The following is a 27,635-nucleotide window of genomic DNA, read 5'->3' on the forward strand; positions in this document are numbered from 1 at the left end:
ATGCTGTCCATGTATGTCGATCTCGAACATAAGACATGGGACGCAATTTTGTCCTACGCTACTTTTGCCTATAATACGGCTGTTCAAGAGACAACTCAGGTCACTCCATTTCAACTGGTCTATGGCCGCATAGTCAGAACCACACTGGATGCTATATTACCAGTAGATGCTGACAACAACAACCCATACGATGTGGACGACTTCCTACAACGAGCTGAAGAAGCCCATCAGTTGGCACGGTTCCGTATACGCCAGCAACAACGTAGGGACGCCAGCTACTACAACCTGCGCCGCAGAGAAGTTCAGTACCAGCCAGGCGATCAAGTGTGGGTATGGACACCAGTGCGTCGTCGCGGCCTATCCGAAAAAACTCCTTCGCCGATACTTTGGTCCTTAAGAAGTTATTCACCGAGTAGGTGACCTGAATTACGAAGTCATTCCTCATGGACAAGCACTATCAAAGCGCCACAACCTTGCAGAGGTCATACATGTAGTCCGCATGAAGCCGTACTTCGACAGACAATGAAAACACTTCTGTATATGAAATTTCCTTCACCCGCATTGGGACGATGCGTTTTCTGAGGGGGAGTAATGCCGCAGAGATCTCTCCACGCGAAGTATCCTTCCAGGTGTCTCATCGTACCGCTGTTAGAAGAGTGCAAGCAACACCTCGCGCATGGCGAGACAGCGCGTGTCTCTCGTGCACACGAACGCGGCTGCGCGTGTGCTCAATCTTCGGACGTGGCTGACTGTGGAACGGGACGCTGTTAACTCTGCTTGCCAATTGTGTGAGTGTATTTTAGTCTTAAGTTTCCGGGCACAAGTTCGCCCACAATAAACCAGTTTGTTTAGTGCGCTTCATTGAAGAGTACTACAATATCGCTTCTTAATGTTGCGAAGCCAGCCGTCACTGAACTTGAAGCCTCTGATTACCATCCGTAGCGCGAGTGTCTCGGCCTTTTGCTTCAGCAGGTCACCAGATATGGTAATGCGCTGCGCAACCATGGTGCCTAGCCAGATATTCAGAGCCTCTTCAAATTTGTTGTATGTGCCTTGACGGAGGTTTTTCTTCTGGGCCGTAGCACATTTCTCAGTCGCTCCAAGAATCTTACCTTTGTTCTTGACTTAGACTGAGATAGTCTGCTTCGAAATGCCGAATTCTCGGGCTACCTCAACCTGTGACCGGCCATTCTGTATGAGCAGTATGATAGTATGACAGCAGCTTTCTGCGCTATTGTCATCGTCCTGTACTTGCAGCGCTTCGTCACCAGCGCTAGCTGCGAAGGTGTCACTTAGGTGTCAGCTGGACGTTCGCCAGAATTCGACTCGGATACTTCTGGCCCAAGTTATTAGAGTTGGCGCCATGCTCCGCTTCTTGGAGATATGCACGATACCACCTACTGTCGAAGTTGATCGGAGTAGCCTACTGCAGCGAAAACCTTGGGTCACAACGTAGTTAACACAGGCGATACTATGCAGCACGCTCAATGAACACTGAATGGCTACTGATACAACGTTCAACACAACAAAGCATAGAAAAACGGCGACTGAGCCAGAAAACGATTTTGATGGCGATGCGAATGACCTACTAGCCTCAGAATGATCTACTAGCCTCAGCTTTACTAGCCTCAAAGCACAGTCGTTCTCGCCCGAGTTGGCGAGAACGACTGTACTTAAGCATTATGGTTCATGTCACATTTCTTGATAAAAAAAAGAGACTATCTCTTGCAATTGCAATAGCACGATTTGACCATAGACCCCTAACAAAGGAAAGAATGCTGACATCACAAGCCATCACAGAGGAGGGCGACGAGGGCACTGTTGCAGTTTTTAAGAGCAACAGACTTGGACAAGCGGCTGTAGCCTGAACAGATATTTATAGTGCTGCAAGTACTACTCTGCTGTGCCACCTGTGACCGACTGTGATTGTGTGACTGCGCTCCTTTCTTTAGTTCTACTTTGCTGTCACTTTACCTCCCCCTCCCCTCTCTCCCCAGCATAGGGTAGCAAACCGGATCTTCCAATCTGGTTAACCTCCCTGCCCTTCTCCTTTATTCTGCCTCTCTTGATTAAACAAAGTTTACCAACCAGATCAAAGCACAGAAAGGAAATCATGCATGTACAGTGGAACCTCGTTGATACGATTCTGCGTAATAAGTTTTTCGGGATGATGCGCTTTCTTTCCATTTCCCCGCCAACGCCCCATAGGAGCAATGTATTTTCATGCGGTTGATACGGTCACGTTTTCACCTGAAATTGGATGATACGACTGAAAACTGGGGGTATTTCTGAAACTCTTTGCTTTATATTCAAGTGTTCTAGATTAAATTATATTCCAACGACCCACGAGCATGTTAAGGGCCAGCGCCATTGGTGGCAAGACGCGTGCCACAAAGGCTGCCGCGAAGCAGGTTTTTCGTGCTGTGGAAGGGATTGGTCCTGGGGGGGGGAGGGCTATTCTGTAAGAATCCCCCTTGTGGACTGTCCACTTCGGCTGTCGCTATTGGTTCCAGCACCACGAGCGCGAATTATACCACCCGCCGGGGTGACTCAGTCAGCTAAGGCGTTTCACTGCTGAGCACGAGATCGCGAGATCGAATCCCGGCTGCGGCGGCCGCATTTCGATGGAGGCGAAATGTGCTTGCTTGTAGTGCACGTTAAAGAACCCCAGGTGCTCAAAATTAATCCGGAGCCCTCCACTACGGCGTGCCTCATAATCAAAACTGGTTTGACACGTAAAACCCCAGAAAGAAGAAGCGAACGAGACTGGCTGGCACCTTCGCGCTCATGCTGGAGCCAATCGCGACAGCCGAAGTCCACAAGGTGGACTCTTACAAAATACCCCCCCGGTGGCAAACGATCCGCGAGCGAAGCACACCAATGAGAGCTGCCCCCATCAGTGATGTACGTGCGGGCACGGCCGGTCTGGAGGCGTTGCGCTCGCTCTTTAAAGAAGGAAGGGAGCGTGTGCCTCCTGACCGGCCGTGGCTCGGGAAACTGGTGTGATGCGGACCCGTCCGACCGCTATTTTCGTGCTCACAGTATCATCTACTCGCGTCAGCTTTCGCTCCCGCTTGTTTTGGTTGGGTTTTCAGGCGAGATCTTCATGCGGTCACGTGGCTGAATGAAACACTGGCCCTTGTCTGCCAGTCGTATCGCCCGTTGTAGCCCGCTGCTCTGCGGTGTTACTTTGTTTCGGAATTCTTGACCTCGTGGTGCCGTGACCTTCGCAGCTAGGTCAAGGAACTTATCTTTCAAAAGAACTTGTTTATGGACTTCGAAAAAAAAAAAGAAAGTTCAGTGAAAACTGGCGAGCTATATTAAAGTTGCTAAATAAAAGTGTGTGGGCTGCGGTTTGTGTGGTGTCGTGATGCTGCTCCGCTACACACGCGTGTTATGCGAAGCAGTATCACCTGACGCCACAGGAAGCTTTGCTAGTGAGTTTGTCACCAAGTAAGCCTGTTTTTTTACATTTTGTAGATTGTTTTGGATGATAAGTTTTATTTTCTGGTTCCCACGAAGATTGTATCAACGAGGTTCCACTATATTATGAGAAAAGAAAAAATGTTTCTTTAGCAATCACTAACGTAACGCAGCCCCTCAAGCATCGTGTCAAACACAATACTGCCTTCAGCAAAGTAGTTGGGTGTGGAAATGATCAGCTCATTGAACTCAAAGGAGTCAAATTGCATATGCAGGGGGTTCTATTTACCTGAAGTGCTTTGTCGGAGGCGTTTTTCTTGCCATCGCTAGACAGACATGCTACAAGTCGCTTACAAATGTGTTTGCTGTGACTGAAAAAGTGTGCAAGTACTGGACTTGACATAGGGTCATATGCTACTGCATACCTTGTGTCCCATACTGTTGCTTTTTCTGTATGGAAAGCATAAATATGAATAAGATGAAAATAAATATTCTCAGATTACATGTCTTGGTATTTTTAAAGGTAATTTACTCCACAAAGCAGTTGACGCTGTATTATTGTTTTTGCTCGTTTTGTTCAAACGCAAACGCCTGCTGCACATTGCTCTGAATCGCCGCACAATCAAAATTAATTTTGATTGTGCTAACTACCTCACTACATTGAAACTATCCTCAATTACTTGAATGTGTGCCAAATGTTTTCTCCGGATCTCCTGTAGCCTGCCCCTGAAAACAGGTTGAGGACTGCACTTTAGCATCATACTACATAGTCTATACTCGAGCTTTGTGGTGCCCTACACCATTGGTTGGTTCTCAAAGTGGGTTCCGCGGAATCCAGGGGTTCCGCAGGCCCCTGCTTGGGGTTCCGCGAGCCTCTGATAAGTTTTCCCTGGTCCCGCGCTCGACAAGGGGTTAAAATGGCAAACACGAGGTGCGCTCTATCCAAAGAACCTCCATTACCCATGCCCGAGTGTCAAAAAGCACATGACAGTGCGTAACAGCAACGCGCGAACTGAGCAGCTTGTAGCCACCCAACCTCTGAGAACGGGCAAGCTTTCGCACTTGAATCTCGGAGGCCGTAACTTATCACTGTGCGCATTTCTCCTATTTATAGAAAGGGTAGGTGCCGATAGCGTGCGCACTGACGTATACGTTGGAGGAATTTAAAAAATTTTTTAAATGCGCGGAACGCCGCAAATGCGCGCCGCAGAAGAGCAAAAACGGCGCTAGCATCCAACCGAAACGAAGCGGCGCAGTCCGCATCACCGTGGTTAGCCGTGGTCCGCAGCATGGAGGAAGGAAAATATTTTTCTTCCTCGTGGTCCGCAGCGGCAATCGTACATGGCACATGACTGACAGCAACGCCGGAGCACTTCGTGCTTAATTGTGCCCTCAGAGCCTTTATTCTTGCGTTTATCGGCGCGCGTAACACCGCATTGGCGGCTAGCCGCGTGCCTTCATAAGTGCGTAGTTGCCATCTATGATCGCGTAAGTAACCACCGCCATTTCTTCCGCAGCTGTTGCGGCATATAGTAGTTTCGTTTGTTTTCACTCGGTGTGTACGTCGGCTGCATGCCTTCACAACTGCGTAGTCGCCATCCATGGTAGCGTGATAGCGATCGCGGTTTCGTCCGCACTTCTTGCAGCGAACGGTAGTTTCGTTTTGACTTGGTGCGTGCGTCGGCCGCCTGCCTTCTGATTAGCGCTGCTAGCGCTAATCAGTCATGAGATGACGAGAATTTCAGCTTCCGCAATGGTCTTATGCTAAAAAGAAACTAGATTTGCTGATTCATTGAGAAAACCGTGTTGATTTAGTTGAGCATTTGTTTATTGTTTTCTTGATACCCTCGATAATTCGACATTCGGTTAATTAGGACATTTTAATTTGGTTTATTCGGGGGTAGGGGGTTCTTTGGCACTTTATGGAGCTTAGCAGGGTTCCCTGGAATGAACGTGCTTGAGAACCCCTGCCCTAGCCCATTATTGCTTTGCATAGTAAAATAAAGTGTGATTGGCTCTCTATTGTCTTCGTCTGTTTGCAGGCCAAGGCCAAGGGCGTGGAGCACCTGATTGAGGTGCAGAACCCGAATCGTGTGGAGAAGAAGCCCAAGAAGGTGGCCCAGCTGAACGAGGTCGAGGAAGAGGCACCGCAGCTCTCTCGGCGTGAGCGGTGAGTGCCGCTTCTGCTTTGCTGAGGGCAACTCGTAGTGACAGGCACCTGTGCACATAGATTGTTAAATTAAGTGTCCCCTTGTGAATTACGATCTCGGAGCTAATATTTCATGAATTGTATGTGGAGGTGTTGGTTCCTAACTCATGTCATTTGTCTTTTTGGAAATAGTATACAGCTATCATCATTGCCATGTGCTGTGTGACATTAGCAAGAATTTTAAAGTTCAAACGCATTAGTAAACTCTTACCGATGTTTTGTTGCAATTCTGCTTGTTTGCCTCTACTTCAAACGCTCGGCACTCTGTTATTGGGACATTCTTTTTGTCAACATTTCGCCTTCAGCCACTTTGCCCGATCTTTACTGTCATCCGTCAAAAGGCCCAGTTCGCCTGTGGTTACCGGAATACCGGACACGCTCGGCGCTGCAACAGGACGCTCGCAACGCATGCTGCTTGGATAGCTCTCATTGGGAATCGACGGCCAGGCGGCTAGTGGAGAGGTAGGAGAGCCTTCGCACTGGCTCTAAGACAACCGGAAGTAGACGCCATTACGTCACATCATGACGTATAGAGCCAGCGAAGGCGGAGCTTAGCCCCAATCGCTTGGCGAACGAGTTGAGAAAAAGCATGGCTAGGGAGGAGGGTAACTTGTAGTCCCGGCCGCGGCGGCCGCATTTCGATGGAGGCGAAATGCAAAAACACCCGTGTGCTTGCGTTGTAGTGCACGTTAAAGAACCCCAAGTGGTCAAAATTAATCCGGAGCCCTCCACTACCAGGCGGCTAGTGGAGAGGTTGGAAAGCCTTCGCACTGGCTCTAAGACAACCGGAAGTAGACGCCATTACGTCACATCATGACGTATAGAGCCAGCGAAGGTGGAGCTTAGCCCCAACCGCTTGGCGAACGAGTTGAGAAAAAGCATGGCTAGGGAGGAGGGTAACTTGTAGTCCCGGCCGCGGCGGCCGCATTTCGATAGAGGCGAAATGCAAAAACACCCGTGTGCTTGCGTTGTAGTGCACGTTAAAGAACCCCAAGTGGTCAAAATTAATCCAGAGCCCTCCACTACCAGGCGGCTAGTGGAGAGGTTGGAAAGCCTTCGCACTGGCTCTAAGACAACCGGAAGTAGACGCCATTACGTCACATCATGACGTAGAGCCAGCGAAGGCGGAGCTGAGCCCCGATCGCTTGGCGAACGAGTTGAGAAAAAGCATGGCTAGGGAGGAGGGTAACTTGTAGTCCCGCCCGTGTGCTTGCGTTGTCGTGCACCTTAAAGCACCGCAGGTGGTCAAAATTAATCCGGAGCCCTCCACTATGGCTGTGAGGTCTCACATGTGCTCTTGGGACAAAGGAACGACAATACAGTAGTGCAAAACCATCACAAGGGCATTTATTGCGCCTTTCATACACCAATGCACCCTAGCCGAATTACAACCAGTTGAACATTCACATGGGTGCGCGACAAATCGAGGAAGTCCGACTCACCGCGACCCATTAGCGAGCAAATATGTTCGCCCCATGCTGTGACACCATCGCCTAGTCATTCACATGTGCGGTCACGCGAACGGTGGCGCGTTCGAACGATCCTTGTTCGCCCATACTGGTGCCCCGCTCCGAGCCACGCGAGACGTCTGCGTCGCTCACCGATCCCAACCCAAAGAGCGCCTTCGACCTTTTTTCCCCCAAGTCACCCCGCCGTTCGGTTGCGTTAGCATCGCGACACTCGCGCCATCTCTCGCAACGCGCCGCAACCACCACGACCACCGCCGGGCTTAGCCACGCGGAGAAGCCGGACTACAGGAGACATGCGGGGAAAACAACATCAGGGGACGCGTGAGAGTCGCGCATCCCCACACGGAGTGCCTCATAATCGGAACTGGTTTTGGCACGTAAAACCCCAGAAAGAAGTACTGTAGCTGTACCCTACGCGTGTACAAAATTTGTCCGAACCGTATCAGGGACCCCTTAAATCACTGCAACTGGCTAAGAGGCACGTGGGGACTTTTTTTTAGAACCATAATTTCAATGCTCTGTTTCATACAGCGTTGTAAAGGCTAGCGAGACTTCTCTCACTGCTTGCGTCGTGGCCAAAAAATTGTGCTTCACATATGAAAGATATAGCTGTGTGTACGTAACACTCTGAAGGCGTTGCAGATCTTTGGTATCTACAGTGAAACTCCGATGCAACAAACTTTAGGGGACTGTGGCAAATTGTTCATTATTCTTAAAGGTTGTTATGCTGAAAGCCCGAAAATTAATCGTGATAATTTATAACAGTACATCCTTGAACTCATTTCTCACAGAAATACCCACGTGATTTAGACAACGTGCATTTATTTGAAGTACAGTCGATCCCGGATACACCGAACTTAAAGGGGATCGCGAAATAGTTCGATATATCGAATTCAAAATGTAAAATTTGCCTATCTAAAGCTTATCTGAGATCTCTGCACATCTCGGACAGTTTTCCGAAATTGTGAGAAACTGGAACTTGCCAATTTGCTTCTCCGAGGCTGCGTTGAACTCACAAAATTTGACTTATTTTTTGTTCACGGTCGTTGCAAGTCCCTCACACTACGAAATGGTTTTTGATGTACTAGTCACAATACTCACCTTGAAAGCCTGCATTGCCCAGACTCAAGATAGCGATCCACCTCACGCGCAACGAAGTGCTTGTGTATTTTTATTGAAGATAAGGTAGGAATGAACACACCATGGAAGCAAACTAGCCTATATGAATACACGTTGCACCGGCATCAGCGCACTTGTACTGCGAATCGCATGTGAATGTGTGATACCAACAGTATTCTCTTTAAACGGTCAATGGTCATTCTTGGGCAACAAGCTAGGGAAACCGTTGTCTGGTTTCGGAACCAACTTCCTGTTGGAACCAGTTGTTCTCGCTTCTCGACTGCCCTGAAAATTCCACACTTCTGTTGCATGCAGCTCGGTGCTCTGATGCTTCGCAGCCAATACATCATTGTTCTCGGCACTTCTTTCCGGCCCCTGCATCGGTGACTGCCGACCCTACATACAAGCTGTTAGTTTGAAGAGTGACTTTCAGCTCGGAGAACATCTGACCCATTCCCACTCACGTTTAATGGTGTGAGCACGAATGCAATGGTTTTGTTCAATTCAAACTGTACTGTAAAGATCTGTCTAAGCGGAGATTGGGGTCGGATTCGTTTTCGTTGCTCGCAGAATCCTAAATGCTGTTCGCAGAAAGCCTTTGTCTACAAGAAGACAAACCCGGCAGCACAGCATCTGCAGGTTGGCATTCCATGCCCGATGCCACTGAGTGAAACGATCAAGCATCATCCACACTTTCTTGAGGAGCGCCTATCAAACCGGGAAGCCTTTCACATTCTGAAAACAGAATGTCAATCTGCTCTTGCTGATAAAAAATGGGCACAGTTTGCACGAGTGTTTTATATACACAGCGAGCAAGACTGAGTGCACCTTGCTAATTTTTCATCCATGGCATGTACTGCCCTTCAGATTCAATCTTTTGTTTGACAGCATCTGCCAAAACAGTGCTGTTTCAAATTTGTCGGCATTAAGCATTTGCGACGGTATGAAGAGGGATGGTGTCTCCATTAGGAAAAGCACACTTGCAGGGGCGGGGTGGAGCGCAGGGCTCAAGACAGTCGAACCCGCTTATAACGAACTTAATAGTTCCGCGAAAAGTGGTTGTTATATCAGTAGTTCGTTATACAGTATAGACCACTTATAACGTAACCGCTTATAGTGCAGGACCGGATATAGTGCGGTCTTTTCAGACTCCCGTTAATTTTCCCATAGCTCTCCATGTATACACGTATCGCTTATAGTGCAGTTGTGGGAAACGAAATACCGGTTACAGTGCGGCTGCTGCCTGGGAGTACGGAAGTCAGCGGAGATGGTGAACGCTCCCCTCAAACGGGCGCCCCAAGGAGTGCTCGAGGAAGAAAGAGAGACGAAGTGGAGGAGAAGGGCACGTGGTGCGAACGAACAGCCAGTGAGGCTGAAACCAGAATCTTGAGTGCGAGTCGTGAAATATCACGGCGCGCATAGCGAGCGAGCGCCACGTAACTGCCAATGCCGGCCAACGATAACGGCAGTAAACGAAACTTCAGGAAGCGGGCGGCGCCGGCACATCACGGCGAAGGGCGCACGCGGAGATCGTGGAATGTGAGGGAGGAGGGTGGCAGGGAAGCGGTACGGTGGCTAGAAGCGGATTTTGCCTCAGAAACTCCGCCGCTTCAGTGGCTCCCCTCGCCCTCCCTCGTAGCTCCCTCACTTTCGACTGTCACCGTGTGCGCCCGCCGCCGCTCCAGCCGGCCCGGCGCCAGCTCCCCGAAGTTTCGTTTTCTGCCGTTATTGGGAAGCGAGTGTTTGCCGGCGTGGGCAGTTTCGTTGGCCGGCCTGGGATAGCGCCGCTGCTTCCCTCTGTGCCGTAGCTGCAGCGTGCAAGGTCAACACGTGACTAGAAAGTAGAGGAAGCATAAAGGAGAAAGAAGGGTTCACTGCCATTTTCTACGCGTGACGACGGTAGCGTGGCTGAGACGTCGGCACGTACACGCATGTTCCAGCGCGACGCAGAATCGGCGACCTTTCCATTTGAGAGAGGGTGAAATTTCCGCCGTGTTTGTTTCTTTCTTTCTTTCTTTTTTCTTTTTTTTGTTTCGTTCGCCTACCACATTGAGAGGTCTCTCCTAAGCATTTTACTCTATGGCTGTGCCGGTGCAATGCCGGTCGGAGGCGCCGCCGCGTGATTTGGTTCGAATTAAAGTGATTCGACTGTAAATTGAATGCAAACGTTCTAGCCGCATTCCTCGACTGTCGCATACGCGTGGCGGCTCGGTGCACATGTTTTGCATATGTGCGGGCCTTGAAAATTGTTACTTTGGTTATAGTGCGGATATTCGCGACTCTGGAGACTTACGTTATAAGCGGTCTACACTGTATATGGGCTCGCCCTTAAAAATGCTAAAAAATGAACTGCACTGAAGCTGGTATCAGCAGTTACAATTTGGCAGCGCTTTAGTTCTAAAACCAGTTTTTCAGTGTCATTTTTGTTCCCGGTGCATTCCCGCACCTAGCTGCAAACTTCCGTTACAAACATTCATCTTAAGAAATGACATTTAATCTGGCGTCGCATAGCCCTTCCAAAACAGCACCTGGTTCTGATCACCTGTCATTTGGAAGCTGCTAGTGCAGCTAACATTTTTTATTCGAGAGCTTGTGATATTTTACTACCAGCAGGACACGACTGCATTTGCTTAAGCGAGCGAAGCATTCTAGTTGGCCAGGAAGCGTAAACTTTGGAAACTAGTGCGACATGCTGCCATTTTGCAAAGGTCGTGGTCGTGGCATTATGACTGCTTGTCAGCCACACAAGAGCCGTAAAATTACGCTATTTATGTCGCTTCCTTACGTCACTTACGTCACCGCAAACAGCTATCAGCAATCAGCAACTCGTAAACGAAGCGCCGTCGAATCGTGATCTCTTGATCACCGCTTAGTAGCCACCGATTCTTGGCAACATTGCATGGTGGCAGCACTTGGTGCAACCCCAGGCGGTCGAAATTTATCCGGAGCCCTCCACTACGGCATGCCTCATAATCGGAACTGGCTTTGGCACGTAAAACCCCAGAAAGAAGCATTTTCACCGAGTCAGGTCGCGGGAGTTACGACAGGAACCCTCGAGCGGGTTGTTGTTCCCTTGGTAGAAGGACAGAGATGGCCGTTCCAAATCTTTAAAATAGACATCATGCACTTGGTGTGCGCACAGACAATTGTTTAAAAACGAGAGTGCCACCGTCGTAGCATCTGATATCACACCAGCACACGTGCCATGCTGTTTATTTAAGGGCCTGGATTAAAAATTTGTTTTACCTAGGTACCTTATGCTTATGCTGTACGCATCCTCCCCGCATTCCCCTAGAGCATGGGTTCTCAAAGTGGGTTCCGCAGGCCCCTGCTCGGAGTTCCGCGAGCCACTGATAAATTTCCGTGCTTCCGCGTCACCAAGTGGCTAAAACGGCGAAAACAAGGTGCGCTCGATCCACAGAACCTCCATTATTCATGCCCGTGTGTCAAAAAGCACAGCACAGTGCGTAACGGCAACGCGCAAACTGCGCAATAAATCCGCAAACAGCTTGTAGCCATCCAACCTCAGAAAACGGGCAGCGCGCCTAAGCTTTCGCACTTGAATCTCTGAGGCCGTAATTTACCAACATGCGCATTTCTCCCGTTCTTAGATAGCGTAGGTGCCGATTGCGTGCGCACTGACGTATACGTTGGAGGAATTTAAAAATGAAGAAAAAAAATGTGCGGAACGTCACAAATACACGCCGCATAGGAGAAAGAACGGCGCTAGCGTCCAACCGAAACGAAGCGGCGCAGTCCGCATCGCCATGGTCCTAAGCGGCAATCGTGCGCGGCACTTGATTGACAGCAACGCCGGAGCGCTTCGTGCCTAATTGTGCCCTTAAAGACTTAATTCTTGCGTTTATCACCGTGCGTAACACCGCATTGACGGCATGCCGCATGCCTTCATAAGTGCGTAGTTGCCATCCATGATCACGTCGATAACCACCGCAGTTTCGTCCGCAGCGGTTGCGGCAAGCAGTAGTTTCGTTTTCACTCGGTGCGCGCGTCGGCTGCGTGCCTTCACAACTGTGTAGTCGCCATCCATGGTAACGTCGATAGCGACCGCGGCTTCGTCCGCACTTCTTGCAGCGAACGGTAGTTTCGTTTTGACTTGGTGCGTGCGTCGGCTGCCTGCCTTCTGAACTGCAAGGCCGCCGTCCATGATCGCGTCGATAGCGGCCGCGGTTTCGTCCGCAGCGGTTGTGGCAAGAAATAGTTTTGCTTCGACTCAGTGCAGAGCTGTCGAAGATTAAGAGCATCGGCTACATCGCGATGGACGGACAATTTGTTGGCGAGCAGCTGACTGGCGGAAAAATAATCGGGATGTACGCGTGCGAGGCCTTCGCCGCTGCTAGCGCTAACCAGTTATGAGAGGATGAGAATTTCAGCTTCCGCACTGGTGTTGTGCTAAATATAAACAGGATTTGCCGATTCATTGCGTAAATAAAAGCGTGTTGACGTAGTTAAGCATTTGTCTGTTGTCTTGATACCTTCGACATTCGGTTATTTAGGACATCTTAATTCGGTTAATTCGGGGGGGGGGGGGGGGTGGTTCCTTGGCGCTTAATGGAGCTTAGCAGGGTTCCCTGGAGCGACCATGCTTGAGAACCCCTGCCCTAGAGGTATGTGCTGAAAGCAAGTGACCTTCTTCGCAGCTTCCGAAATCCACACGCAGTGGTCGCGCACTCATCTCGAAGGCCGTATAATTGTCACGGTTGGACTAAATTGAGGCATGCACTGCCGTGCGCCCAGTTTTGGTCGAACTTCGATGCTTTGCTACTTCGTGTGCTTCTTTTTACCGTGACCGGGTTTGAAGCATTCGTTATAACAGTACAGCGATTTGAAAAATGTTTTTATATCTGGAAGCAGTTTCCATACTGAAATGTGGTTATAACCGTTTGATCGTTATATCTGGGATCGTTATAAGTGGGTTATACAGTGCAAGTCCACTTATAATGATATCAAGAACGAAAGCTCTGATCGTTATAAACGATCATTAGTATATCTGGACTGCCCTAAAAAAAAAGGCTGCCAAAGATACCTTTGTAGCTCTGAAACCAAATTTGCAAGTTGCAATAAAATATTGACATTGTAGAAAGTAGTCTGTGAAAAATTAAACGCTTATTTATCCATCTAAATAGCATGTGAAGTGCTAGGCACCCTGAAATAGTCGGACATCTCCACTTGCTTTCGCAGAAGCTGCGCGAACACTGGCAGCTGTAATTTAGCGTGTATGAAATCAATGAGCCACTCAATCAACAACAGTGCACATTGGGTGAACATCGAGGTCAGTGTCAAAGACGGGCCATTGTCAATGTCGTTGTCACTGCCGCTGCTGTCATCGCCCAACGGCTCCGTCTGTCGCGACAACTATCACCCCGTTGGAGATCTCTTGGCAGAACGAGGCAGCACTACCTGCACTCAGAAACTCCTCCATCGAAGCACCACCTATTTCATCGCTAGTATCGGTGTGCTCCCAGAGTTTGGTAATGTCAGCGGCTTCCACCATGTTGGGGAGTTTTGCACTGGCGCACAAAGCCCGCCTTTTTCGTTGATTGGCATGGCCAATGGTTCTAGCCTTCATGGTCGGTGGCGCTCCAGGTTTTCAGGATAGTCGATGTCATCGACTACGCGAGCTCATACTTCTTTGAGTCCTGCAAAATTTACAGCTTCGTCTTAAGTGACACAGCTTTGCACTTTGTTGGCGCACCAGCCGCTGCTCCTGCGACGCATTTCCGCGCTCGCTGAAAGAGAGAGGAAGATTGTAGAAAGGGAGCGCAGGCGCCGTTCACTTCTCGCTTTTTTTTTTTTTTTTTTCCCTCTTCTCTTCTCTGGACGTCAGCGTCGGATTTCCGAAAAGTTCATTAATGTGGTGTTTTTGGCAACTAGGTTTTATTACTACTGAACGAGTGAAGAAACGTTTCTGCGACCAGCGGCCACAGTGTAGTGCCTATGCTCGCGACCGTGTTATAGTATATCGCATATTGAAAGCGCAAAGGTGCACCAATAATAAGCATTTTGAACAAACCCGACGTGCAGGTGTTGTGGCTCTAACAAATGAAGTAGTTATTCTGTAGGAAGTTTTGCACATCAAAAACAACCGCACTGTGAAATGTTCTGAATGAGACTTTTATACTGGACTAGTTTCGTAGCTCCCGCAGTGTTGCCTGCTAAGTATGCAACAGGTGCCTAGTACCACAATGGCTCATTGTGAGGCTGCTGTGACACACTGCAGGGAGGAACTGGAGAAACAGCGTGCGAAGCAGCACTATCAGAAGATGCACGCAGCTGGCAAGACAGAGGAGGCCCGTGCTGACCTTGCACGCCTAGCCCTCATCCGCAAGCAGCGCGAGGAGCAGGCACGGAAAAAGGAAGAGGAGATCAAAGGTGAGGGATCTTGGTTGCTTGCCTCTGAGAGACGGCAGTGGTGTTATAGCATGGGGTTGTACGCCAATTTCGTTATACTCTGTCTCAGTAGTTTTCCGCAGCAGTCCGTAAGCTACAGGCATATCGACCAATCAGAAATTCAAACAAACACATTGTAAGGTATGGTCAACGACCGATTTTTCGGACTCCCTATAGAGGCTACGAAACATTAAAAAAAAATGATTACATGCCTTTTACTGCCCCAAAGGGTTCAAATTGCCACAGGCATGTCCAAAACAGCTCTGAAGGCCTGCCAGTACATTATTAGACGTATCGGTGATACAGTGATAGATGGCAGGTGCACGAGTGTATAATAAAAGAAGACATGCGGTGTCCCGTGACAGTGGTCCCTTTCCATTCTTGGTATTCTTCACCGCAATACATTGTGTATGCTTTACTGGATAACAATACTGTGTTGTGGGAAAGCTGACGTAAGCTTGTTAGCGAACGCCAATGCAACTAGGCCTAGCTTTGCCTTGGCAGCTATAGCAGCTAGAGTATCGGTGTGCGAAAGTGCTGGTTCGATGCTGCAAGCGCAGTGCTGCCAAAATGGATGTGCGCGCCTGTCAATGGTGATGACTGGACGGCAGGCACTATACCTCACGCTCCGCTGTTCAAGTTTCATTTGACGCTGATAGTACTTGTGAATACACTTGAAATATGCTAGAAAGTGAATAACTGTTCTAAGTTACAATTACACAGTGTACAGTAAAAGCTCATCAATTCGCATCACACAGGACTGGAAGAATGTCCAAATTATCTGAATGCCGAATTAGCGAATGATCAATAGAAATAAAATCAAATTGGATCATTATAATACTATGTCATAGTCGTATACTTTTTCGCTCAAATCCCGGCTGTCGTGACAATTTTCGTAAGCCAAAAATGGGTAATCCTTTATTGACGATTGTGGCCTACAGGCAACATCGACCTTATGTAATACCCTGTTGGGGTATTACATAAGGGGGGCATACATAAGAAAAATTTACGTTAAAACAGTCATGACTGAAGTAAAAACAATAAAAGTCACAAGGTGTAATGCAATGACAGTCAAAGTAATAACCAATGCACTCAATAAAATAAAGTTTGCATAAATACCAGGATACCAGAAAAAAGTTTCTTGCCGTGTTTTGGTATAATAACAATAACATTCAGAAGGGTAAAGAAGGTGTAATACCCGCCAGGATGGCTCAGTCAGCTAAGGCGTTGCGTTGCTGAGCACAAGGTAGCGGGATCGAATCCTGGCCGCAGTGGCCGCATTTCGATGGAGGCGAAATGCAAAAATGCCCGTGTGCTTGCGTCGTAGTGCACATCAAAATTAATCCGGAGCCCTCCACTACAACGTGCCTCATAATCAGAACTGGTTTTGGCACGTAAAACCTCGGAAAGAACAAGAAAGAAGGTGTAATGCAATGACAGTCACACACAGAAATAACCAATACACTAAAAAAAAAAGTTTGTATAGATACCAGAATACCAGAAAAAATTTTCTTGCTGTGTTTTGATATTGAGTACGAAGTTTCTTGCTAAATATCTTCGGCCAACGCTAAATGACCGGCAGCAAGCATCATTTGTTGGTTTAGATCAACAACACACGTTGAGGAAGGAGAAAGAAGTTTGGCACCAACTCGCTTTTTTTTTCAAGCACGATCACAGGAGACATGCCGGCTGCAGGGGTGTCACACGTGGGATCACAACAAATGAAGTGTACACCTATGGTTCACATATGATGGGCTGTCAGCATGAATTTCAAATGAAGCCTTAAGTTTTTGGGGTGTAGTCCACTTCCAATTTTCTGCCTGGTGTTGATCCTCTAGCTGAAAAAGTTTCCACGAAATATTTTTTAGAGCGCAGCTTGTAGCTGCTCGTTCCTGCGGCGAGCTTCGACGTAACCAAGTGAATGAGCATAGCGAAGGATGAAAGAGTGAACACGGAGCACAGCGGGGGATGAAAGACAGCGATAGCGAAGAGCACAAGAAGGAAAGCAGAGGAGGAGGGTGTGGCGATAGTGTGAGAAAAAAAAAGCATAGTGCCGCACAAGAAGGGCTCTGCAGCAACGATGGCTACAAGATGGCACCAGAATAGCATGCGTAGTCTGTTCACCGATGACGCCACCGCCCATGCCTCACCCACACACTGCCTCTCACGATCTCCCGATTAGCGAGGCAGTAGTGCCATGCTTTGCTCCATTTGCAACATGCCGCACAAGACAGATTGACTGCGCCAGCCAATATACTTAAGCTGTGTTCAAATTTTCGCATTGGGAAGTATCGTAATTGTCGGTGAATTTTTTTTCTTTGCGTAGATTATGCTTATTCTCGGTGTTTTGTACGTTTAGATAGAAAATTTTTAAAATTTTCTGGGAAGTCTGAAGTGTAGAACTAAAATCTTATAAAACTAAAAGTGCCTCTTGCCTCCCTGAAGGTGCGATGAGGTCACAGATGCACCTCCGTGTATAGTCTTTCCTCATCAGAAACGTGGCTTTCCTGGGCACCCATAACATCATTCACAATTTCTTTGTTGAATAGCTGGATAGCTGTGGCGACACCATAGTCGATGATGTAGTCAGTGACTGTCACATCAGCTGGCAAAGTAGCATCAAAGCTCAGGTAATCATCGCTGGGCTTAACCAACACCTCTTCGACTACTGCCGCATCTTTGGGCCCAGGCCTAACAAAACCGTTGTGCGGAAAACAGTTTGCCATAACATGTGGAGGTGTGTTCTTTCACACGGGAGCAACAATGTGCACTTCTCTGAGTAGGTCCACTTTGTATTGTTTCTTAACTTTGGAGCACAAAAGCATCTGCTCTAGTGAGTCTTCAGTATTTTGATTTGGCCTACTGAATAAAACCCTTGTCCATGAATTGAAAGGCAGAAGTAGTATTAGGCACCAAAAAAAAAAAAAGTTTAAAGGGGCCCTGAACCACCCCTTGGGCTTGGTGAAATAACATAGTCCTATGATAGCATACGCTGCTGTGAACATCTCAGCCAAGTTTTGCTGTCGTACACGGTGCCTGGTGCTCGCAAGCACAGCGCGAAATCACCTTTATCTCAACCGCTCTTGTTTCAATGGAAGCCATGATTTCTGATTTCTGTGGGCTTTATTTCATAATAAAGCGCATTCCAATGCACTGCTGCTATTGGTCGTTGCGGTCGGCTATACCGCAGCCGCCACGAGTCCACTGGCTAAGCGCGCTGCGCCTCGTTGAGCACAACCGTGCTTGGCTTACGTTGAGCGCGTTGTAGGCACCAAAATCTGAAGTCGTGGTGTCTATGTTAACATCCAAAATAAAATTTGAACAGCGCGCCATGGTGACATTTAGAAGGCGGAGCGTTGTGGCCACGTCCCCCCCCCCCCTCCATAGCGTTTGCAGTGCAAGGCATTGAAAAAGGAAAGGGAGCACAGCGGAGGCCATGTTTGATTGCCCATAACTCCGCTTCTGCTGAACACATTGAAGTACTTTTTGCAGCAAAGTATTTCTGAACTAGCCTATTTTCACTTCAAATGTCTTCGCCACTACGACAAAAAGTGGTTCAGGGCCCCTTTAATGCTTTCTAGTTGGATCGTGCAGTTATGTGCCCTGCAGTTGTCAACCACCATTATTATTTTGCGGCCCTTAGAAGAGGAAGTGCTGGTCTAACTGCTGCAGCCAGCATCAAAGTGTATCCGAGGTCATCCAAGCCTTTCTGTTTGCCCGGTATTCGACAGGAAGGCTTTTGATATTTTTGAAACAGCATGACTTCTGTGCCTTCCCAATGACAAGTGGCAGGTGCTCCTCCTCTTTTCGCCACGAATTCATGGGTCTTCTTTGAAGGTTACCATTTTGTCTGGAAGAGCCTTAAAAATATGCAGTTTCATCTGCATTGAACACATCACTTATGTGATATGCAGGGTTGAGCTGAAGCAGCTGCAAGTTTCTCCGCTCAGTGGTTAAACCTTCGTCAACACTGCCTTTTTCCCCGCACACACTTCTGAAGAAGAGTTTGTGCCTGTCTTGGTGCCTTGCGAACCAGCCTTTGCAAGCTTTAAATAATCAGTGTTCATCATCACTGCATACTTCTCTGCTTGTGCCATTATCAAAGGTCCACTCAGAGGCAGATCCCTGTTGTGAGAGTCAGTCATCTGTCAAAGCAAAGCTTCTTCCAGCTGAGAATGAGCTGTGGTTTGCAGCCGCTTTCTTGAAACATGAAACTTCTTGCTTTCGAAGACTTGCAAGATCTGTTGTCCGTTTTTAACATATGTGCCCAGCGTGCTCTTCTTCACATATGTTGGGTGCTGACTTGTCGCGATGCACCATTCTTCAACACTCGTAATATTTCGATTTAGTCGCCAAGTCCGTTCCTCGTACTTCTGTTGCTTTGGCGGCGTTTCTGTCAGGTCACCGCACAATGACTGCATGCACAACACGGCAACAATGAAGAAAAAAAAAACTTGCAGAAAATGGCGCTGATGGCTCGGCGAAATCGGGCTATTGCAGAGTGAAGAGGGCTTAGGAAGAAAGAAAAAAAATTGTTTCGATGATTACAATACTGCCTAATCAGAATTTCGAGCGCAGCTGTTTAGGTGTTTTTGAATTCGCAATATATTGTGGCAAAGAATTTAATCCTGAACAGCTGAGTCCTCTCAGTGGCGGTGCTGAGCCTCTGCTCGGGCAGCTTGTTTAGCAGCAGCGGCAGACGAAGCTTTTACACCGGTTGCTTCGCTCATTGTTCAGAAAGTAAGCATGAACGCAGGAATGCGTTGCTCAAGCGGAGCGCATGTGCAGTGAAGCCCACACCAGCGCTCACCCTTTCATCATACTCTCCTCCTCCTGCTGTACTTTCATCCTTCTCTGTGCTCGTTTGCTCGGTTACGCCAAGGGACACCGATGCTCAATGCAGGAACGGTCGCCTAAGAGCTGAACTCTACAAAGCAGATGCTCTGAGATGTTGCTGTCACCCCACCAACTGACCCATGACTGTGGCCATGGGTCGCACATTTCGGTTTCACTGTAGTAGTGCAAGTACCACCTTTACCGCACTCTCTTGCAGTGACAGTGAGCATTTATTCAGGTTATCTGGTGCACAGGTGAATTCTGCCAAATTAACTTTTAGCTGTATAGTCTAATACCCCTGTCAAGCGGGCAAGTCAAGTGCACTTACGGGGAGTGCACTTCAGTACCTTGAGCGACAATTTAGGCTACGCGGTTCTAAACGGGAAAACAGAGTGCACTCGCAGTAAAAAGAAATGCCAACAGACTACGAGTGCGTTTTGTGAAGATGTAGATTAAAAAGAAAAGTACTTCTAAAGAGTGGTTGTCTTACGTTGTATTATTAATTAAAACAAACTTAATCTGTTTTTTCAACAAAAAACGAAAATATTTTATATTATAAGAGTGTGGCAAGTCAATGCCGGCCAAGAAAAATGCCTAGCCAATCCAGAACGACATAGCGGCGTGCGACGAGGTGGCATTTGATCCTGCTCGAACAGAATATGAATGTGTTTTAGGCTATTATTTGTGCGCAAGAGCTGTTCAACCACTAAAATGAACTTCTGTGTCCTTTTTTTATGCATTACGTTTTGTACCATTGAAACCGCTGGCGATGAGGCTACGCACTCGGCTACCAAAGTGCGTTCCGGGAACGCACTTCGACCGGAGTACACTCTGCAGTGAGTGACACTCCACTTGCGACGTTTAGATTTAGCAAAGTGCACTTAAACCGAGTGACACTCTCCGTAAGTGCACTTAACTTGCCCGCTTGACAGGGGTACAGTTAAACTTGGATATAACGAAATTGACAAATTCCCGAAAAACTTCGTTATAATAAGGATTTCGTTATATATGCAGGTTCGGAACGAAAACTTGAAAAAGAAACGCTTACCGTATGTACTATCGCTGTAGATTTACCCCCAACCACGGAGAAAAAATAACTCGGGAGGCGCAACTCAGCTCCTTCTCGCGTCGTCATAATGTCACGCTGCAGCGTGGCGGCTACGTCGTGACAGCGCCCCCTACCAAACGCGGATGCATGACGTATGGTCACGTGACGCTTTTGCCGAAGCGATGCAGCGGATGTGGGGAGCGCGAGGCTCGGTCTTGTCATCTGCTCGCGCGCGGATGCTTGATGCCAGTGTGCCACGCTTGCATTAGGTAGCTACAGCTCGAGTACGCTAGCTGAACACGATGCCTGTCGCTAAACGAGACGGCAGCTATTACAACGTGTTCTCGCTAAGCTGGCTGGAGCGCCATGAGACGGGGACCGACCAGTACCGCCCCAAGGAGCAATAACGACTTTTTCGGCTGGTCAGGGAAGAATGCGCCTCCAAGGTCAGCGTAGTATTTACGCCTGCTGAGCGTTCCGCTAGGGAAATCAGCAGACGTCGTTTCTCGTCAGTTCTCGATCCTCGCTTTCTATAGATCTCACCCATTCTTGCAGGCATTCGTCATTTGGAGCTTTCCGCGCATTACTTATATCTGCTGTTACAGTTTGGGACGAAGCATCGGTGCCCCATTTTCGATAATCATGAAACGTGTACACAACGAACACTTGCATCGTAGAGGAGCAATGGAGGAATTGCAAAACTTAGAAGGGATGATTCTGACTGCGCGAAGCGAGCGGCAGACTCTGCTCTACTCTGCTGTTCCGTCTGTCCACGTCTCCCCAAACTTGCCGCAGAAATATAATTAAATTTAGTTTCCCTGCATGGTAGCTATGTATCGCATACTCTGATCGGTACTTTTTATAGTGCACGATGAAACAAATTCTCGTTTTTTGTTACGCCGAAAAATTTGAAAAAGCACCAAGTGCAGTTTTCCATACGCGCCTGGCTATGATCGCAGATCGTCTGGTCCTTCAAGTGCTCTAGTTTCTTGCTATTACTGCCGCATAAAAAGCATGTGATCCTAAATTTAAATCTTGAAAAAATATTTATACCATGACAGTCTACAGGTATTTTATTCCTTGAGTGCGAACCGCGCTGGCGAAAATCTTTTTGCGGTATCAGACAAGCCAGCGCAAGTGGCCAGTAGCAGACGACGCCGGGCGCCGTCGGAGAGCAATTTTTTTTTTACTTCCGTGACCGCGGCCGCGCGCATCGCTCCGACCCCGACTGCGAGGGAAGTAGTTCCTTCCGTCGCCGCAAGGGGCGCTGCGCCAACGTTCACCACCAGCGCGTCTCCTCCTCTCCCAGCGTGACATTATCACGACCAGTGCTCGCGCTTGCGCTGGCCCAGAGTTTCGCCTCCTGTTATTCTTTCTCCGTGCCCCCAACATACTTTAGTATGTCCCAGTTTCGCCCGAAAGGCGAAGGTATTTGCGATTGCGACAGCAAATTAGCAGGCAGCTATACGAAGTAAGGATACTACAGTCAAACCTCGTTAATACGTACCCGCTTAATGCGTAATTGCGGTTTAAACATAGTCACGAAGATTCCCCCACTCAGCCTCCATTGAACCCCACCGCTTAAGCCGTAGTCGCACATTGCCCACCAAACGGTTAGTGCATACTATTTTTCTTGTTTACACGCACAGGCACAACATCGGCAACATGTCATGTGCGCAGACGTTCGATTCTCGAGTTGCGACGCCCGGACGACAGTCGCCAGCGATAGTGAAGTTGCAACATGGCCACCATGATGTATGCTGCCGATTGCCGCGCACAAAAGCATGGCCTTCGAGATAAGTTCCCGGTAACGCGGAGAAGCTGCCGGTAGCGGGTGCGAATTCGCTGTCGCCGTCGGAGTAGTAACCGCGCAGAAGCGCATTTTATTGCGAACCGCATTTGTGCCGTCCCCGTGGACGTCACTTTGAGGTTCCGTGTAAAGTCCAAACATGGCAACATCGTCGCCGCGCGCCGTACGCTGTGTGTGCGAGTGAAAGCTTGCCCCGGTCAGACTCAATCTCTCGCGAGGGAGAAGGGGGGAGGGGGGCGGAAGCGCACTTCCGCGCTAGGCACGGCGGGGAAGGCGAGAAAGGGAGCCGTTTACTTCAGCGGGGGCCGCCGTATATTGAAAGCGATCTGCGATGTGGAAAAAGTGTGCGCCCGCGCAGGCTTATCTTCAAAGCGAACTGCAGACAAGGTCAATATCTCGCGTTTCTTCGTCGAAGCACTCATCCTTCGAATGTCACACCAGGTACTGGATGCGTGGACACGTGTTGTTTCGCACAAGCGCGAGGCGTCGGAAACGTAGAGCGAGCGACACGATGGCGTCGTATAGTGTCACCTAGTGTCAAGTTAGTGAAATGACGCAGCCAGCGCGCTGAAAAAAAAGAAAAAAGTGCATTTTTTTTCTCCCCCCCCCCCCCCCCTTCGGCAACATCAACAGGAAAAGGAGAGTGCCAGCTTGGCGGGCTGTGTCAGCTGCAGCAAGCGGCGGGGTCAGGTTTGAATGAAGGGAAGGGGAAAGGTCACGCCTGCGGCGGCAAGATCGCCGGGTCGAGGGATGCAGGCCCGCCTCGCGCAAGCTCGCACGCACGCACACGTGGGCTCGCTTTTGCGCCGTGAATTCGAGCGCGCCAAGCGCAATGCCGCCGCTTCGCATTCCGTCGCGGCGAAGGTGCTTCCGGTTGCTGCTCGCACAAAAATGACAAAATTTGGGGTGAAATTCGTTATATCGAGGGGGTCTCCCGCTGTCACTTCGTTACGTAGAGGTTTCAAATACATGTGCTTCTATGGAGCCACAGCGGGGAATACAAAAACTTTGTTATATCCAGGAATTCGTTATATGGAGGTTCGTTATAAGCAGGTTTAACTGTATAACCTGCACCTTGGCTGGGACCGAAGTACCTGTCCAAATTATCTGAATTTCTGTATTAATGGGGATTGAATTAACGAGCTTTTACTGTACATTGAAAACAAATGTGAAAATGGTAAAGCTTTGATTGAGTGCAGAAGAGTAACTTAACACGAACTGTCGTACTGTATGTATTGTTGTGAAACAGTAGTTTACAGTAGTTTTGACAGCACAGCGTCCTAGGTTTTTTGGTTATATCCTCCGCTTTATTGTTTTCTCATTTTGCATATTGGTGCATTTTCATTGACACCTAATACGGCAGCAGGTTAGCCATGATCGCTTCCTTGCGATCTCTGAAGTAAAGTTGGTAGATGTGGTTATCATGGCAACAGTAAAGTAACATTTTTATTACGTACTTGACCAAATAAACAACAGCTTTAACCCTTTGCTGTCCGAAACTTTTACCCACTTTCCGGCTGTTCTGGTCCGAAACTATTTTGCCAGTTTGTGGCGCCGCTAACAAAACCACCAACTGTGGAAGAAAAACTCACAGGATATTATTTTTTCTATTGCATTCTGCAGGCAGCTCCTCTACCGATATTTTAGCAGCGTGTGATACCGGCTCGAAGCATTCTCCTGGGTGCAGGCCAGGGTTGTTACTGCAGGTTTTGCAGAAAAACAGTTTCCCTCCTGCCTCGGTTTGTTTTTCGATCGCTACAAGCGGCACAGTCCTTGCTGCTTTGGCCTGGGAGCTTGTAGATGAAATGGTTCCTCCCATCTAGCCTTTCCTCGCACTCCTTCCGCGCAGACGGGCCTCGCTTTTTGGCTCTAGCCCTCACGTCACCCACCAGCTGTAGGATGAGGTTGCGGCGGTACTGCAGGTGTCGCTGTTCTTTCTCAACATGATTCTGCAGCTGCGTGCGCCTCAAAATAAAGCTATTGACAATGGAAACCCCTAGAAGCTTTCACTAAATGCACCACCGTAAAACGCACACGGTAAAAATGTGGTCATGCTTCTCAGCGAACCGCACGAACGTGCGGTTCGCTGAGAAGCGCAAGTGAGAACGCTCTGGTATCCAGAAGCCGTGCTCAACATTGTGCTGAACCCTAGTGCAAGAAGAACTAAACTTCAACAAACAAAGTTTATTTATGCCTCAGGAGATGCATCATGTATATAAAGAATGCGCACAAATCGCAGTGAGAAAAACCGCGAAATTTAACCCCCAAACACCCTTGTCGGGCAGGGCCCGACAACGGGCCGCTAAGGGTTAAAGGTAAAGGTCTTCAATTACCCGCCGCAGTGGCTCAGTTGGAGGCGAAATGCAAAAACGCCCCTGTGCTTGCGTTGTAGTGCACATTAAAAAACCCCAGGTGGTCAAAATTGATCCGGAGCCCTCTACTACGGCGTGCCTCATAATCGGAACTGGTTTTGGCACGTAAAACCCCAGAAAGAAGGTCTTCAATTTTGTGCCCAAGTTTTTGCATATAATCCCACTATCATTTCTTGCAAGTCAGAAGCTCTTTGCTTGCAATAAAACCAACTGTGGGTGGATGCTGCCGGCTCACTTACAATCAGCGTTATATAATATTGCAAGCTACGTCCTTTGTATTACGAGATCCTTGCGTGCACTATGAAGAACGCAAACAGGCACTTCAACAACATGCTCACTTACAATCAGCGTTATATAATATTGCAAGCTACGTCCTTTGTATTACGAGATCCTTGCGTGCACTATGAAGAACGCAAACAGGCACTTCAACAACATTAATAATAAATAATAATTAGGTCAACACCTTAGCAGTAATGTGTAAGGTTTCCAGTAATCAGTGAAGGTTGTTTCCACATACATGCCAGTAAGTTATTTATCATTAACATCAAGGATTTACTTGAATGTGGACATGCAACACTCATTCGTTTCAACTGCCAGCCCCTTAGCAGTGGCACAATTTAGCCCCAGAACCAACCTGTATTCAGCAAATTCGAGTGTTTTACCTGCCAAAACCACAATCTGATTATGGGGCATGCCGTAGTAGCGAACTGCGGATTCATTTTGACTACCTGGAGGTCTTTAACGTACACAGGCACCTTTGCACTTCGCCCCCATCGAAATGTGGCCGCTGTGGCCTTGTGCTTAACAGTGCAATGCAATAGCAAATATAAACTTTAAAAAGTAAAGCAAGAAGTAAATGACTTGTCTGCAGTCACTGTACACACACAAATCTGCACTAGCAGTCTATTTTAAGGGACGGAAACTACACAGCGTCATTTAACACCTCTCTTAAGTGTGACATGAAGCTATTTCTCAAACGGCCGAGACATAAAAGTACAGTTTGACTGCTCACAATTACGTAATTTCGCATACGGCAGAGTTTCAAAATGGGCCTGGACTACCCCTGCTGCCACCTTGCGCAAAGCAGCGGCAAGTCAAGAGCAGTCACAAAACGCGTAGAGCGGCCCTTTGCCCACCTGTCCTATTTTACCAGTTGCACTATTGCACAGTTCAGTTTCGGCTATTGAAGTGAAATTGACTAGAATTAATTATGCTGCTGTAATTAAGGGCCCCAACTTTTTGGATGTCCAGAACCGTTTATAAGCTTCTCAACGGACTGGCATCAAATCTTGCATTAGGGTCACTCGTCTTGACTCAGTGGCAAGCACACTGTCTTGGCATGCTGTTGCCTGTCGACGTTTCTGGTGCCGTGGCATGTGAAAGGGATCAAGAATATTATTGGCACTCTTGGATAGGCTCCATCTGGTCAATATGCAGTCAGGCTGCTTCTGTTTTCTTGATTTCATTTATGAACAAATTTTTTCTAATTTTTAGTTTCGATCTAATGGGGTTTTGCTGTGTTCCTGTGCAAGGACTACATTGCTTTCTTTTTCTGAAGCTGTCTTTGCAAGCGCTTCCAGACTTTGCTCACTGTGGCTGGTGCTTTCTTGCTGAATAGCTCAGTACACGACAGCACTCGTATAACGAGTCAGATTACATGTATAGCAATTCATACTACCACCACAGGTGCTTAAACTACTAAACATCATGTGTAAAAGCGTTGCTTTCGAAACATTGGATTGGATAAAAAGAACTTGGCTTGACTTGTATATGAGCAAGCAGTTGGACAGAAAACTACGATAGCAGTAGCTGCAATTGAAGAATTAATTCAAGTATTAACTGCTTGACCATTGGTTTATTGAACAAAAGAATACTTGCTTACAGCTAGGGTTGCTCTTGTCATCTGCTTCCTCCTCCTGCCGGCTTACAGTCACTATTGCACTTGCCTGTCAGCGTTTCCATCATAGGACTAAGTACAATTGCAACTAAGGTAGACAGATTCTGATGAAAAAATGTTCCATGAAGCTTTTCACGTTACCACTGAGGATTGGACAAACTGGCCAGTAAGCTTTCCTTGCACTAAAAAAAAACTGGTTGCGATAATTATTTCTTGCAGCGCCTTTAAATTTTATGAACCAGTTACGAATTATTCTATTTTGCTTTTGGCGGAGCATGTTGTTCAGATATGTGTGTAGCCTTTCCGGTTATCTTTTCTATTATATTTTTGTGTATTCTTTTTTGACTGCATGGTAAAAGTTGGCTTACTGTGGAATACCCATTTTATTTCTTGAAAATGCTTTGTCGCTGTTTCGGAAGTCTAAAACAGCCTTGACATTTTTTTTTTGCACAAAAGGTTCAAACCATGATTTTTCAGAGGTTCTGATGAGTAATGGTGTTTCTTCCTCTTACTTATGATGCAGCGAAAGAGGCAGAGCGGAAGGCCAAGGCAGAAAGCATCAGCAAAGCACTAGGGAAGAAGACGTGACCGCAGCCATAACTGTTACTCTCAAAACTCACCCTCTTTTTTTAAAAATATTTTCTGCTGTTATGAAGGACTTCGTGATGCTTTTTTGCCATCCCGTCCCTGTATGTCGCTCCCCTTTTTTTCTTACTGTGCTTTTGTTGTAAAGGTCTCTTTAAAGCGAGTTTCAGAGTAAAACTCTTCGCAAGTTTGTTTTGCTGAAAGTGCTCACTGCTCAAATAAGCGTGAGATAACTTCATGTCATCGAAATCGTGCCAGATTTCACATGCGTGAACCTTGATTTGGCAAGGCAATCCTAAAGCCTCGGCTCGTGGTGCGAGCCTTGAACGTAACTGCATTCAGCAGCAATGTATCCGAAGCAAGACGGAATAACGGCACTGAACATCAGTGATTCGGCCATGAGATTTCAGGGACAAATTCTGTAAGTTTGCCAACAATAAATGAGTGACTCAGCTGTTA

General features: G+C 47.8%; 1 protein-coding gene across 1 annotated transcript; it reads left to right on the forward strand.

Moving 5' to 3' along the window:
* Positions 1–27,635, forward strand: LOC119454528 (uncharacterized). The gene is made up of 4 exons (XM_037716433.1): positions 1–326; positions 5,420–5,593; positions 14,459–14,610; positions 27,115–27,635. The coding sequence occupies exons 1-4, from the start codon at positions 1–3 to the stop codon at positions 27,177–27,179; spliced, it is 717 nt and encodes a 238-aa protein (XP_037572361.1). The 3' UTR covers positions 27,180–27,635.

The sequence above is a fragment of the Dermacentor silvarum genome, chromosome 5 (genome assembly GCF_013339745.2).
Source record: "Dermacentor silvarum isolate Dsil-2018 chromosome 5, BIME_Dsil_1.4, whole genome shotgun sequence".
In the NCBI taxonomy this organism is placed as follows: domain Eukaryota; kingdom Metazoa; phylum Arthropoda; class Arachnida; order Ixodida; family Ixodidae; genus Dermacentor; species Dermacentor silvarum.

Excerpts from the sequence above, each read along its gene's own strand:
- LOC119454528 (XM_037716433.1), top strand. The coding sequence starts at position 1 with ATGCTGTCCATGTATGTCGATCTCGAACATAAGACATGGGACGCAATT. Across the intron at positions 5,594-14,458 it reads CAGCTCTCTCGGCGTGAGCG|GGAGGAACTGGAGAAACAGC; the intron begins GTGAGTGCCGCT and ends GACACACTGCAG. Across the intron at positions 14,611-27,114 it reads AAAGGAAGAGGAGATCAAAG|CGAAAGAGGCAGAGCGGAAG; the intron begins GTGAGGGATCTT and ends CTTATGATGCAG.